The 15,270-nt window shown below is 40.9% G+C and overlaps 1 protein-coding gene across 1 annotated transcript in view; it reads right to left on the bottom strand.

Moving 5' to 3' along the window:
• Positions 1-15,270, bottom strand: part of ZKSCAN8 (zinc finger with KRAB and SCAN domains 8) — a 41,522-nt gene that overhangs the window by 6,963 nt on the left and 19,289 nt on the right. The window contains 6 exon segments of the mRNA XM_018038550.1: positions 462-532; positions 534-650; positions 652-806; positions 874-934; positions 5,018-5,693; positions 10,854-10,859. Of these exon segments, the coding sequence (XP_017894039.1) occupies positions 462-532; positions 534-650; positions 652-806; positions 874-934; positions 5,018-5,693; positions 10,854-10,859 (1,086 nt within the window).

The following is a 15,270-nucleotide window of genomic DNA, read 5'->3' as shown; positions in this document are numbered from 1 at the left end:
TAGCTATTCTAATAGGTGTGTGGTGGTATCTTAACTTGCAATTTCCTAATGACATATGATTTGGAGCATCTATTCATGATCATTTGCCATTCGTGTATCTTTTCTGGTGAAGTGTCTGTTCAGATCTTTTGCCCATTTAAAACACTGAATTATTTTATTGTTCAGTTTTAGGAGTTCTTTATCTATTTCAGATGCCAGTATCTTTTTTCTTTTCCTTTTTGGCTGCACTGCATGGCATGTGGGTGGGATCTTAGTTACTGGACCAGAGATCAAACCCATGTCCATTGCGTTGGAAGGGTGGAATCCTAACCATTGACCACAAGATAAGTCCTCCAGTTTGTTTTTTTAAAAAATCTATTTTATTATAGTTGATTTACAATGCCATGTTTAGTTTCAGGTGTACAGCACAGTGATTCAGTTATATACATATCCATACAAAATAATGTATATATGATATACATAGGGTTTTGTTCCAGTATGGATTTTCCAGTGCATAAGATTGAGTTTTTAAGTGAAGGTCTTCTCACATTTTAATATTTATGGGTTTTCTGGTAATAAATTCTGGCTTCCAAATGAAGGCATTCCCCCACTCACTATATCCATACTGGTGTTCTCCACTGTGGGTTCTTTGGTGAGTGACCAGACTTGAAACACAATGAATCCATATACTCTTTACACTGCTAAGTTTTCTCTTCAGTGTGGATTTTCTGATGTTTAGCAAGGCTATCACAGAACTTAAAGGCTTTGCCACACTCATGACACAAATAAGGCTCCTGTCCAAAATGAAATTGCTTACGTTTAATGAGGTATAAGCTCATACAGAAGGCTTCTGACACTGAAGATATCCCTAAAGGTTCTCTGTTGTCTGTCAATATCATTCCAGTGTCTGAAGGTTTTGCCACATTCTTTATTCTCATGACTCTTCTCAGGATGACTTCTCTGTTGTTTAATGAGACTTGGATTACACAAAGGTCATTCCAAGTTGAGGATCTATAAGGCTTTCCTTAATTTTGGACATGCTGGTGCTTGGTCAGGGCTGCTGGGGTGCCAGGGTTCATTTTATTAGGGAAGGGGTATTTTTGAATGACTGACTTCCACTCCCTTTACAATGAGTGGCTGCTACTTTTATTACAGTTGAAGTTGGAAACTCTACACAAGCTGAAGGGACAATTTCCCACACCCGGAGCACTGACAAGACTGAGTGAAGCTAAAGTCGCTCAGTCATGTCTGACTCTTTGCGACCCCATTGACTATACAGTCCGTGGAATTCTCCAGGCCAGAACACTGGAGTCAGTAGCCTTTCCCTTCTCCAGGGGACCGTCCCAACCCAGGGACTGAACCCCAGTTTCCCACATTGTGGGCAGATTCTTTACCAGCTGAGCCACAAGGGACTGAAATTCAGGGTAAATTCTCCCAGGTGTTCTTAGGCCTTTTTATCCAAGTGCTATTCTCCCTGGTTTGAGGCAAAGTAAATTGTGTGTCCACAAAGGGGCTCCTTCCTCACTTGGGTAAATTATTCAGAAGCTTATGAACTTGTCCAATGTGGAGCCCCTGATGATGTTCCCATTTGATCTTCTGAACATCTCCTTGTGTATTAGACTTCTGGAAAATTCTGCTTTGAAATAAACTCCTTGTTTAAGGCCAGGAGTTACCATCTGAAAGAACAGGTTGATCATGATATTAGCACCTTTTCCCCAGAGGCAGAAAAAGTATCAAATGTGACATATGTGAGAGTAGCCTAAAAAGAGAAGTTACAAAAAACAAAAATCTTTCTGTGCTTAAGTTCTAAGTAAGAAAATACACTTGCTTTTCCTTTAATTGCAGCTTTTCAGTATTTTCTTCTTTGTTTCTTGGGTTTATTTTACTGTGCTCTAAGATCTCAAAAGGGATGTTTAGAGCAATTTTCTTTTTTTCAGCTTTGCTTTTATTCTAAATATAGCATCTAAACTTTTAAATGAAATAATTTAACCTAAGGAGCCTGAAAAAGTACCTGGAACAGATTAGATAAATGTAAACTACTCATTATTAGTATTATCACTAATGTAAGGCAGAAAGGAGGAACTCGTGCAGATTCATTTATTCAAGAGCTCTTGTGAACATAACAATACATGAAGTAGTAAATTAAAAAAGAAGTCATCACATAACAAAGCATTTTACAATCTATTTGGAGAGATTATAAAAATCTCAAAGCTGTAGGGGATATCAGAGAATACCTGGCCTCTCTCCTTATTTTTAAGGATATAAAATTGAGACCCAGCCAGGTGGATTAGCCTAAGTAATCCTAAATGGACTAACTCTAAAAGTTACTTAGAGGTAAAGACAGATTGAGACTGCTGCTGCTGCTAAGTCGCTTCAGTCGTGTCCGACTCTGTGCGACCCCATAGATGGCAGCCCACCAGGCTCCCCCGTCCCTGGGATTCTCCAGGCAAGAACACTGGAGTGGGTTGCCATTTCCTTCTCCAATGCATGAAAGTGAAAAGTGAAAGTGAAGTCGCTCAGTTGTGTCTGACTCCTAGCTACCCCACGGACTGCAACTTACCAGGCTCCTCCATCCATGGGATTTTCCAGGCAAGAGTACTGGAGTGGGTTGCCATTGCCTTCTCCCAGATTGAGACTGAAGAAGACTTAAAGACTTTAACGTTTTTACCAGCACAGTGTGTTAGTCACTCAGTTGTGTTCGACTCTTTGTGACCTTGTGGACTGTAGCCTACCAGGCTTCGCTGTCCATGGAATTCTCCAGGAAAGAATACTGGAGTGGGTTGTCATTTCCTTCTCCAAGGGACCTTCCCAACCTTTTAAGGCCCACTGTAGTACGTAAACAACCTTCAGATTAAACTTTCATAGTGTAGCACAGTGGTTAAGAGAAAAGATTGTCAAGCTAAACTTCTGGTTTCAATTCCTTGCTAAACGATTTCTAGCTGCATGACCTTGGACAAATTACTTAATGTCTGTTTCTCAATTTCTTTAGCTGTAAAATGGGAGTATAGTTAAGTCCCCTACATACAAATGAGTTCCTACATACAAAAGCATGTTTTTAAGTCCAGTTTGTTCTTAAGTCCAACAAAGTTAGCCTAGGTATTCGACTAACAGTCGGCTATATAATACTGTACTGTAATAGGTTTATAATACCTTCCACACAAATACATAAAAAACAAACAAAAAGTAAAACATTTTAATATTATAGTACAGTATCTTGAAAAGTACAGTACAGCAACAGTTATACCACTGCTGCTTTTATGCTTGCTTCTGGACGTTTTGGGCTTGAAATAAAGATACTATACTACTGTACTCTATACAGTACTGTAAAGTACACAAAAGCATAACCACTTGTAGAGGATGCACGTACATGACAATGTACATCAGACAGGTGAACTACCTTACATGACTGGGAGAAAGTCAATTGTTAGGTAGGTAAGAAGTGCGGGGGTGGGGGGGGCGGGGGAGGAGGGTCTTCCTCCTCCTCCTCCTCCTCCCCCTCCCAGAGGAGGAGAAGGAGGAGGGGAAAGGGGTCTGGAGCTCTTGAAGAGTCATGTTTCTCCTTCTTGAGAACCTTCTGACTAATCCTGTAATCTTAAAATGTAAATTGTGGGAGTTGGTCTAGTAAGACATTTCTATTGTTAGTTCTAATCCTGTCATCTTAAATGTAAGTTGTGGGAATGAACTTTACAATCTTGGAGACATTCTTTTGATTTACTGTAATAATTGAAAAAGTATATAGCTTTCTTGCTAAGACAAGTGAGGCGGCACTCTTTGCCTGCTTCTGATGTCTATGTCAGAGTTGTCTCTGTCCTTTTTTACTGTAATAAAACTTCTGCCACACAAGAGCCGAGTGGTCAAGCCTGGTCCCTGATCCTGAAACTAAATTTTCTTCTTTGGAGATCACGAATCCAACACCATTCATCGTAAGCTATCAACTGGACATGTGCATGCGTGTTCAAATCTTTGAAAGTTTGCAATGTGAAGGTTCATATGTAGGGGACTTACCGAATAGTAGTATGTATGTCATATCATTATTTTTTTATTGAGAAAAATACACATATAAGGCACTCAGAGAAAGCCCAGGCACAGAAAGCATTGTATAAACATTGGCCAAAATGGTAGATACACTATTTCAACGAGACAGATTATGTTACTTTCCGTAGTTATTCACTGTCGTCTATATAAGCTTTACTTTTTTTTGACCATATGGATAGGGAAAAAAAGCTTGGTTAGCTGACTTGCTTTGCCTAACAAAACCTAAGGGGAATGACATATGCTCTTCCTGAGTAGATGCTTTAAAAGTCATCATGTGGTCCTACCTCTGTTTTTCTTTTGCCATAAGTGTAGCATATTCAAGGCAGAAATACTCTTCTGGACTGGATCCTAGAGCAGTGAGAATGTGTTGCATTATAACACAAGCAAAAATGAAACACAGTCAAGCCTTTAATTACTTACTGCAATAGCATTAGCAAGAGGCCCAACAAGAAAAAAGTGCTGTCTCCTGCAGTGCTTTTTATTCTCATCCATGGAACAGCGGCAGGCAAGGGTCAGGTGAATCAGGACAGGTGTGGGGATTGTCTCACTGCCAAGACGGCACCAAAAAAAGACTCCAATATTTCCAGATTCAAAGAGGATATATTAGTTTCCACCAACCAACATCACTTCCAATTTCAAAATTTAATGTTTCATCTATAAACTGGTAGCAACAATAACAACAAAATGTTTGCACATAAAAAAATAAAAATTATGTTGGAAATACTGAGGTTGCACCTACTAAACCACAACAAACTACATTATTTACCTTATGATTTGTAAAGCTGCATTCTCAGAAGTCGGTATGATTTTAGAGAATGAGTTGATCATTATAATGGTGAAGTCATTTTTCACTGACTTCTCATTTCTCTGATATTCCAAGAAATTGAAGTGTCAACTAAAGCATTAACTTTTGTCATACCCTTCTTCTGGTGACAACTTCTGACTTGGGGAAAAAAAAAAAAGCCATTTGTAATGTCTTCACCATGTAAGTCATTGATCACACTTTCCTTTAGCGTGTATTTTCTGGTGTTTAGTAAGATTAGAGCTCCCACGGAATGCTTTCCCACACTCATCACACTCGTATGGTTTCTCTCCAGTATGGATTCTCTGGTGATGAATAAGCGTTGAGATTTGGCTGAATGCTTTTCTGCATTCTCCACACTTATAGGGCTTTTCTCCAGAATGAATCCTCTGATGATTAATAAGGGCTGAGTTTACATAGAAGGCCTTCCCACACTCCTTACACTCATATGGCTTCTCTCCTGTGTGGATTCTCTGATGTTTGATAAGGGCTGAACTCACACTGAAGGCCTTCCCACACTCATCACACTCATAAGGTTTCTCACCAGAGTGGATTCTCTGATGTTTGATGAGGTCTGAGCTCACACTAAATGCTTTGCCACATTCATCACATTCATAGGGTTTCTCTCCATTGTGGATTCTCTGATGTATAATCAGGTGTGCCCTCACACTGAAAGCTTTCCTACACTCATTACAAGTATAGGGTTTCTCACCAGTGTGGATTCTTTCATGCACAGTGAGAGTTGAGCGTACACTGAAGGCTTTTCCACAGTGATCACATTCATAGGGTTTCTCTTCAGTGTGGATTCTCTGATGTCGAACAAGGCCTGAGCTCTGAGCAAACTTCTTTCCACATTCACTGCATGTATACCGTCTTTCTTCTGCAGACCTCGCCCCATGACTTTCTAATTGGTCCTCATATCAGTTATAAGAAGCTTTTTCATTCTCAGGAATCTGTAAAGTATCCCCATTATATGTGCTGGGGACCTTCTGGTGTGGATCCATCCTTACAAAAATCTTCCCTTCAGAATTAACACCTTGTTCATACCTTTGGCCTTGATTCCTGAAACAATAAACACACCTTTCAAATGCGATTTATTCCCTGCAGCTAAAGCAATGTGACCTGGGTTTGATCCCTGGGTGGGAAGATGCCCTGGAGAAGGGAATGGCTACCCACTCCAGTATTCTTGCCTGGAGAATTCCATGGACAGAGGAGCCTGGTTGGCTACAGTTCACAGGTTTGGAAGAGTCAGATATGTCTGAGCAACTTAAAAAAGCAATATGATGTGATAAAGACTTAACTAGGACTCTCAAACATGTTCCACAAACCTAGGACACACCGATCAAATATGGTCAAATCAAATGTTTTTATTCATTTGGTACTACCACAAAACTGGAATGAACACCTGACTATTTATTTAAATATATACTTTAAAAAGGCAACTCAAACACAAAATCTGGGCTATAAGTGAGTATATAAAATAACATAGTTTCTACTTAAAAAGACTTTTTTTCACATTTAATTAAATTGGGAAACAAGACAGGAATTGAAGAGATTTGCAGATAGTAGAACAGATGAAGGAACACAGGAATAGAGAAGGCAAAAAATTAGAAATTCAACCGATACTGAATTCATTTGGGAAAACAACAATAACATCATCATTGTTTTACCACTCACACGTCCACACTATTTGTGCTGGAAGAGAGATACAGTGATTAAATAAGCTCTGTCTACTGCTAACACTGTTACTGCTACAGCTGATGAGGCTACGGCAGACAGCATTTTAGCAACAGGGATGTTTTGTCTCCTCTGGAATTGTGACAGAATAGATCCTCCATCTCTCCAAAGAAGGGTCCATTCCATCTTTGTAATTTAGACCAATGTGTAGATAACGTGTTGGATGGTTCCCACTCTCTTATACCCTGACAACAATACTTCATCAGTTCTATTTCCAAGCTTAATAAAACTTTTGTTTCAAACTCAAATTCCATAAATTATCATCCTCTGCCTTTTTCCATTTTACAAGTTGTTTTATGTGTCAACAGTCATAAGTTGACAGTGTGAACTCTTGATAAGCATGGCATTTCACCTCTGTGATCTTCCGCCCCCAAACCTCTAACCTCAGTATAGTAATGAGAAAAACATCAGTCAAATTTCAATTTAGTGGCATCCTACAAAAAACCTGACAAGTATGTCTCAAAAATGTCAAGGTCATCAGAACCACGGGAAGTGTGAGAAAGTTTCACAACCAGGAGGAACACATGGAGATATGACAATTAAATGTAACATGGTATGCTGGCTGGGATCCTAGAATAGAGAGAGGACATTAGGTAAAAACTAAGGAAGTGTGAATAAAGTATGAACTTTAATAATAATAATATGCAATAGTAACTCAAGAGTTGTGATAAATATATTACATAAGGTAAGATGTTAACTATAGGGAAACTAAGTGTGTGTGTGGGGGTGGATATAAGAACTCTCTGTACTACTTTCACAATTTTTCTGTAAATCTAAAATGACCAGATCTCAGAAACTACTCCGAAAGTTTTATTAAAAAATTTGCCTGTGTTTTTGAACAGGTAATATACAATTCAAAAGTCAAAATGACCTAAAAAGATACAGAAAAAAACTTGTTTCCACCTTGATTCTCCCTGTTTGCCACCTCCACAAGTAGCCAATTTTATTAGTTTCCTGCATCTTTCTAATGTTTCTTTACACAAACATGTATATTTTAAGCCTCTAACTTCCTTAATTCAGTTTCAAGACCTACAAATCAGTCACAAGTTTATTGTCACATGGACACTACATTCCACATGGCTTAGGAACTGTGCCGTTTATTTCTAAGTGATGCTGTTTTATCAAGTTTCTCTGAACAGTAAGTAGCTCTTTGGCAATACTGAAAAAGGCTCACCTGGTGCACAGTTCACATACAAATGAACCTTTGCCCAAAGTCCAGAAATGCGGTTACCATGGAGCGTCGTATGGTACAAGTTGCTTTGTCCTTAGCAAAACATGTAGAACTCCTAGTCCTACCCAAAGCCCCTTTGATCTGTAGCTTGCTCACACCTGAATTAGCCTTTCCTGTGGCTGCTTCAGTGCGCTGTCTTTTTTCCTCTGAGCCCCAAATTGCTGACATTGACTTAAGGCAACTATAAAGGACAATAAATACAATATTTTTCTGAATTATCTTAAGGCTATAACTATGTATAAAGTACCTCTCTGATGTTGTTATCAGTTACTTTAACATTTTTAATGTCAAAGAAAAGGTATCAAGAAAAAAGAGGGATATTTGCTCTCATCTTTTAAACAGAAGAAAACAGCTGGAGGCGGAGGGGAAATGCAATGTAGATATCAAAAGAAAGGAACTTTCATGAATGTTCAGCTAAGCTGAGTTTTTTTCTTTGAGGCAAATGAAAATATTTCAAGAACATCCAAATAAAACTGTCGAGTGTCGGTAAGCTAATAAAGTTATCACAACAAAGCAGAGCTGGGGACACAGGGTCAAGATAAAAGATCTCCTCCATTCTCCGACTCCCCTTCCTCGCACCCAAAAATAGGGCTTTGCCAGAAAAGCGAAGAGGAGCTCCAGCGACTGTTAGTCCTCTGGGCCTCCGAGACGTTGTAGGGGAATTTCCAGCGCCAGTATGGCCAGTGTGTCCTCCCCAAAGGACAGGGAGGAGGGAAAGGACAGGAAAAGAAGGCGTCGGAGGAAAAGGACAGAAAAAAGGGACGAGGGAAAGGAAAAGGGAGTAAAAAAGAAGGGAGATGTGTGGGAAGAAGAGGCAGAGAGAGGAGGGGCGGCAGAGTGAGGGGCAGTTCTGCGACAACCAGGTGGAGAGCTTAGTAACCACCCACCTCGGGGGTCCTTCGCCCAAGAGCTTACTCCACACCCAGGAGAAAGTCGAAGAAGTCTCACCCGGAAAACCGTGCTTTGACGAACCAAGAGGCCTTTGATGCCTGCAGTGGCCTCCTGAGGTCGACTTCCGCAGAACCCCGCCCCAGACACCAAGTCGTCCGCTCTAGGATCCTGGAGGCTTCCCTCTCAGTGCTTCGTGAGAGGAATGTCTGAAAGGAGCAAGAGAGGAAAAGATTCTATTTATATAGAAAAAAAGCATTTAAGGCTTTTTAGCTCTTTTAATCCTGGGTGGCACAGTGGTAAAGAACTGCCTGCCAATGTAAGAGACGCAAGAGACTGGGTTCAGTCCCGGGTGGGCAAGATCCTCTGGAGGAGGAAAGGGCAACCTGCTCCTGTATTCTTGCCTGGAGAATCCGATGGACAGAGGAGCCTGGCGGGCTACGATCCATGGGCTCGCAAAGAGTGGGACAAACCTGAGTTACTGAGCACACACAGACATAAACTTGCAGGGGAGACGTTACAGTCATCCTCTCATATATAAGAAATCTGAGAAACAGATAAATTTTCTGAGGTTGGGCAACTAATAAGAGAGCAGAGATGAAATTTGAACCTAGATCTGTTTAGTCCCTACTCCTTTCACTTGCCACCCAGGGGAACCAGCGAATGGATCTTCAAGGCTTAGGTCTCAGAAAGTAATTCTTACATTGGTTTGTAAACTTAACACTATTCCAATAAAATATGACTTTTTAAATAAGTAGATTTTAAAGTTAATATAGAAAACTAAACAAGCAAGACTCTGCATGGAAAAGCTGAAGAAGAAGGGCAATGAAGGGGCAGTTGTAAGGCAAGTGCAGAGAAAAAGAAAGCGAGCTGGGAAGTCAGGAAAGAAGAGGGAAATTTATTAGAGGGACATGACAGAGTGACTGGCCCTTAAAGAGAACCAGTGTCCTCCCTTTCTGATGGGGTCTCTCTTATACCCTGCCAATGAAAAATTCTCTGAAGGGATGGTTAATTTTTAGCCTGTAGTTGAGTCCTGTGGTCACATAGCTGGAGGTCTGGAAACTGGTGGTTTCATAGCTTTGAGAAGGTAGGTGTTAGTGAGAAATCAGAATGTTGTTTGGTCAGTTTGGTCAGTCTCAAGGATCACTGTGATTTTATTCTTTGTTTGCGAAGTCAACATAATGAGCCACCTTAATAATGAGACCCTATGTGGGCCCTCGGAGAAGGCAATGGCACCCCACTCCAGTACTCTTGCCTGGAAAATCCTATGGACAGAGGAGCCTGGTAGGCTACAATCCATGGGGTCGCTAAGAGTCGGATACCACTGAGTGACTTCACTTTCACTTTTCACTTTCATGCATTGGAGAAGGAAATGGCAACCCACTCCAGTGTTCTTGCCTGGAGAATCCCAGGGACAGGGGAGCCTGGTGGGCTGCCGTCTATGGGGTTGCACAGAGTCAGACACGACTGAAGTGACTTAGTAGCATGTGGGCCCTATCAGCAGACGCTCTAAAGAATTTTAAACATGTATTACAAAGCCTCAATAATTAAAGTGTGGCACTGGTGAGCAAGATAGATGTAAGGGAGATCTTACATCCAGATCTTCAGAAAACTACAGAATGTCAAAGTTTTAACACTTAATAATTCTCCAGTAGGGAGATTACTATAGGAAGAAGGGTCCCTATAATTAATATTTCAATGGTATATTCCTGGCTAGGATCTGGAGAGACTGTGGTTCTCCTGCTGCTGCCAGAGTCGACGTTTACTAATAGATCACTTTACTGTGTGCAAGAACTGGGACCTAGAAAAAAACATGTGAAATTACAAGAGAATCACCGTATAACCAAATAAATCAGCAGAGTAGGGCAAGTTCCAGGAAAGTAAGGAGAGGGAGAAATCAGTACAACAAATATCTAGATTGCACTTCTTATGTACTACGTAATGTTCATGCAATGTAAAAGGCAGGTGCTTTTATCATCATTTACAGATGAGGAAGTGGAAGCATAGACAGTCCAACTTTAGACTTGCATGCCTAAAATGTAGGGAAAAATAAGAATCACTAACAGGCTAAAAGTTTTAAGATAACAATAAATACCTCTCCTTTGCTGCCCTATCTTCTAGGTTTATCCAACTCCCTCTTGAGGTCCTCCAACTTAGCCACCTTTCCAAACCCTCTCTCACCACCCGCTTCCCACAATGTGGCTCCCATTCTCAGACCTGGTATTACTCAGCAGAAGAGTCAGGAACTGGCCTCAGTCATTGTCAAATGAGCTGCAGGAGCCAGCTCAGAGCAGAGTTTTCTAGTAACAGAATCTTTGGACCCAACAAAAGCAGCTCTTCTAAAAATTCAGACAGGCAGCTTTCTTGTAACTGGAGAGTCTGCAATTCAGTAAGATTCCTCGAGAGGGCCTCCCTTTTCTGCAATGCTTCTGTAAAAGAAACATTAATTTACTCAAAGAGAAAGCAGACTGCCACAGCTGTTATGCTGTTACTCTAATTACCGAGAGTTATGGAAGGAGGGGTGTGTGTGTAAAAAGCCATGTCAAATAAGGGGCTAACTTGCAAAGGGCTATGTGATCACAGACTGGGATTAGCAGGCGCGGTCCTGTGCCACAGGAATCTCTTTGCCATCGCCTTGGGGGCACTACTGGGAGAGCAGATGGAGGGATGTGTTAGGAGAGAACAGAACTGCCCTTGATGGAAAGCGGGTCTGCCCAGGTGTGGACGGAAAAATTATTGCTAAAGGGGAACGGCCATCATTTATTGCCAAGCTGAAATAAAGACGTATTCTGCATTCTAAGGGAAATGTGGACACAGAATGCAGTTGTGGAAGAGGAAACTTCTCCTAAATTCAGATCTCCTAGTACTTATTTCCAATCATTTGCTGTTTCTCCCTTTTGTTTGGGATGGCAAGCTGAGGGATTTGGTGGGCATTGATTCCAAATGTACCAGGTGTACACGTTGTTAATGTGGTTCAATAAAACTCTGAAGACTTCAGGAAAGATTGGGGTTATAATCCCAAAAGTAGTTCCTAATGTGTACTCCAGCAGCAGTAAATCGTTAAGAAAAACCCTTCCCCGGGAGGTTGCATCTGGGGTTATTGCTCACCGTCCCGCCTCTCGAGGTTCACGCCCACGATCCACCCCGGCCCGTCCAGGGAGAGGGAATCCAAGAGATTGCACCTGAGCAGTGCCCACCACATTACCGTCCAAGAGCAAAGGGCCCTACTGTAGTCAGAGAAGCAACCAGCTCCGAGACTTCCTCGTGGGCGGAAGTCTCTCATTACTTCCGGGGCGGGGCCTCGCTTGCATCCTGACTGGTAGTCGTGGGTTCGGGGGCTGGCTGCAGGTTTCGTCCTTGCTTATTTTTGCGAGAGCCTCTGACCCGTTTTCCCAAAATTCGCAATCCCTGCCTCACCCGTCACAAAGGTGATTTTCTACTTCCTGATTTTACCCAGGGTAGGACCAGCCTTGAATATTGGAATTTAAAGACTGAAGCTGGGAAAGGACATCTCCAGTGTTGCTAAGTCGCTTCAGTCGTGTCCGACTTTGTGCGACCCCATAGACGGCAGCCCACCAGGCTCCCCCGTCCCTGGGATTCTCCAGGCAAGAACACTGGAGTGGGTTGCCATTTCCTTCTCCAGTGCATGAAAGTGAAGTCGCGCATTCCTAAACCGACACACTGGACGGCAGGAGCTCCGGTTTTCATTGTTAGTGTTCTGAATGCCAAATACTGCACATCCTATGTGCTTTCTCCAAGATTACGGACCGACCTGAGAGCAAGACCTTCAAAAAGGGGTTGCAATAATGCAAAATCCCTTGGACTACTCAGGCGTTTATTAAAGAACTCAAGACACCAGTGTACTGGTTTGGACATACAAGCTGATAAAAGTAATGATTCCTAAAATGAAACACTACAAGAGGTGGCACCAAGTATGAATACATTCTATGGCACTGTATGAATCGGGAACATAAAACAAGGGTCATAACTAGTCAAAGAAGCAAAGCCTCCGGAAGCCTGGATTCTGTTTCGACCTGTACCATTAACTTAATGGATCACCTGGTGGAAGCCACATGACCTCTTAGGACCTTCCCTTACAGAATAATGGACTGGAAAATGATTTCAAGTCACTTCCAAACCTAGCATTCTACAGACTAATTAAACACATCAGAGCAGTTATTTCTTTGATGTATTACATACTTATTTTTCTAACTCTGAGATTGATCCTTTTAAAATGTGTCAAAAGTACCATTGAGTTGCAAAAAGAGGCTAGTTTTTAAAAAGTTGTCTTTTACACTACTTAATTTCTTAATTGTATTTCTGACTAGCCATATTTCCCCCTACAAGTATCTTCTTAAGCAGGATTAAGAGAGTATGTTAAAAACTTCATGTGGGTCTGTTTGGGTTTTCTTAGGAAGTTAGCAGTCATTCCTGTCTAGTGGCTGCCCAAGGGGTGGTGAAGGGTCATAGTGGCTGCCCAAGGGGTGGTGAAGGGTCATGTGTTGTCCCCAAAGCTAAATCTTTGACTTGTAGGCTCCCTGTTAAAGAGGCCCCAGTGTTTTATCTTTCATTTTACGGGAAAAAACAAGATACAGAAGGCTAAAACTAGACTTGTACTCCTACAACACCTTCCACTTTGGAAGGCAGATCTGATGCTGAGAGCAACCTTAAAACATACATGTTGCTGTGAACTCCAAACATTGAGGCTTTCATAATATTACAGACTACAAAATATATAAACAGATTCTCATAAAGCTTGGCATAGCTGATTTTTCTAATAGTAAAAAAAAATTTAGTATTTTCTCTCTCTTCTTTTTGCTATATACCTTAAATATACCTAGACCAGGGTTTCCCAGGCACTATCAAACATATGGAAGTTTGGGAATGTTTTCTTTTGTGGGGGCTGTCCTGTGCACGCAGAATGTTTAGCAACATCTCTAGCCTCTATCCATTAGATGCCACTGGTATCCCAGTCATCCCTTGATAGTACAACCAAAACTGTCTCCAGACATTGCTAAATTTCTCCAGTTAGGAACCAATGGTCTACTTGAGACACAAAAAGCCTATTTTCAAGCACTTTTGCAATGATAAGCAGTAATCTTTAGAGTTTCCTATTTTCCTTCTTAACCAACAAACAAATCTGAACAAATGAAGTTTCACATTTCAACTTTTCACACATACCCTAACGTTAAATTTTTTTGTCTTCCATCTTGAACGCAGTTATTGATGTATAATGCAAATGGGTCTGTGCATAAAATGAAGACATATATCCTTGAAAGCAGTGTAAATATTTCTGTAGATAGAAATATTGCACCATAAACAATGCACACAATAATTTGACAAGCATTTATTAAACGCCTACTATGTGCTCAGCACTGTACTAGGCACTAAGGGGTGCAGAGATACAAATGTAAAAGTTATTATTCCTGCCCTCAAGGAGCTTACAATTTAATTTTGGAAATAAATACAAACATGAAACTACAATACAGAGTGCTAGAAAATAATTACAAAACAACATATTAGTAAGTACATGGACCACACTACAAACTTAAAGGATCAGTGGTGAGGCAGCACAGAGTTAGGGAGGTCTCAGTGAGGTGAAATCATCAGGGAGAGCTCACTCAGAAGATATAATGGCCAGGCTTTGAAGGGAGTAATGAACGTGAGCTGGGGCCGAAGAGAAATCTAAGCAAAAGAACAGCATGAAAAAGGCACAAAGGCAAGGGCTTTATAAGAGACATCAGTGGAAGGTCACAGAAGTGAATGATGAATCAAGGTGAATATGCTAGAGAGAAATGAGGCTGAGGCAGATTAAACATGAGGACAAGGTAATAGAGGACAAGGTCCTATCACTGCTCTGATAGGAATGACCTGATGTGAAAACTATCTTGATTATCTTGTGAAATGAGACATCAGAAAAATGGAGTTTGAGGAGGACAATCTTGGAAGCAAACAAGGTGGGGATGTTGGGAGCAAGGAAACTGAAAAGCAAGAATTTCAATAACCTGGGCCTCAGATGATATGGATCTGCAGAGAAGGATACGAAGAAATGGCAGAAACATGGGAAGGAAAAAAAAAATCCAGCCTCAAGGAGAAAACTAAGAATTGGAACAACTTAACAAGATATTGGACATGAACAGTGAAAACCAGAAAAAGACTAAAAGACCACTCAAACACTGGGATAAGAAATAGGAAGGGTAGTGAGTCTGTTAAGGATAAAGATGTTAACCAAAGATGCCTATTTAAAAGGAAAATGTTGTTTGGGGACACAGTAATGAGTCCTGTCTGCAAATACCAAGTTATATAAGTACCTTTGGAAAAGTTCACAAGTTAAGAGACAACCCATAGGGTAGAAAATATTAAGTTATTGAAATACAGAAGTATAAATAATCCAAATGGATAAAGAGGAGTATAGAAAAAGTAGTGAATAAAATTAAGACAAGGATATTTTTTCCAGTGGAGAGGAGGGGAAAAAAGATGCATAGAGAAAAGCTAAAAGTAAAGAAAATCAACCAGTTCTCAAAGGAGAATTCCCGAGATGCAGGGTCAATTCAAAAATTATGAAATATAAGGACAAGAACTGAGGCTTTCCTGGCAA

The sequence above is a fragment of the Capra hircus genome, chromosome 23 (assembly GCF_001704415.2).
Source record: "Capra hircus breed San Clemente chromosome 23, ASM170441v1, whole genome shotgun sequence".
In the NCBI taxonomy this organism is placed as follows: Eukaryota; Metazoa; Chordata; class Mammalia; order Artiodactyla; family Bovidae; genus Capra; species Capra hircus.
This window is presented reverse-complemented; position numbering and strand designations above follow the sequence as displayed.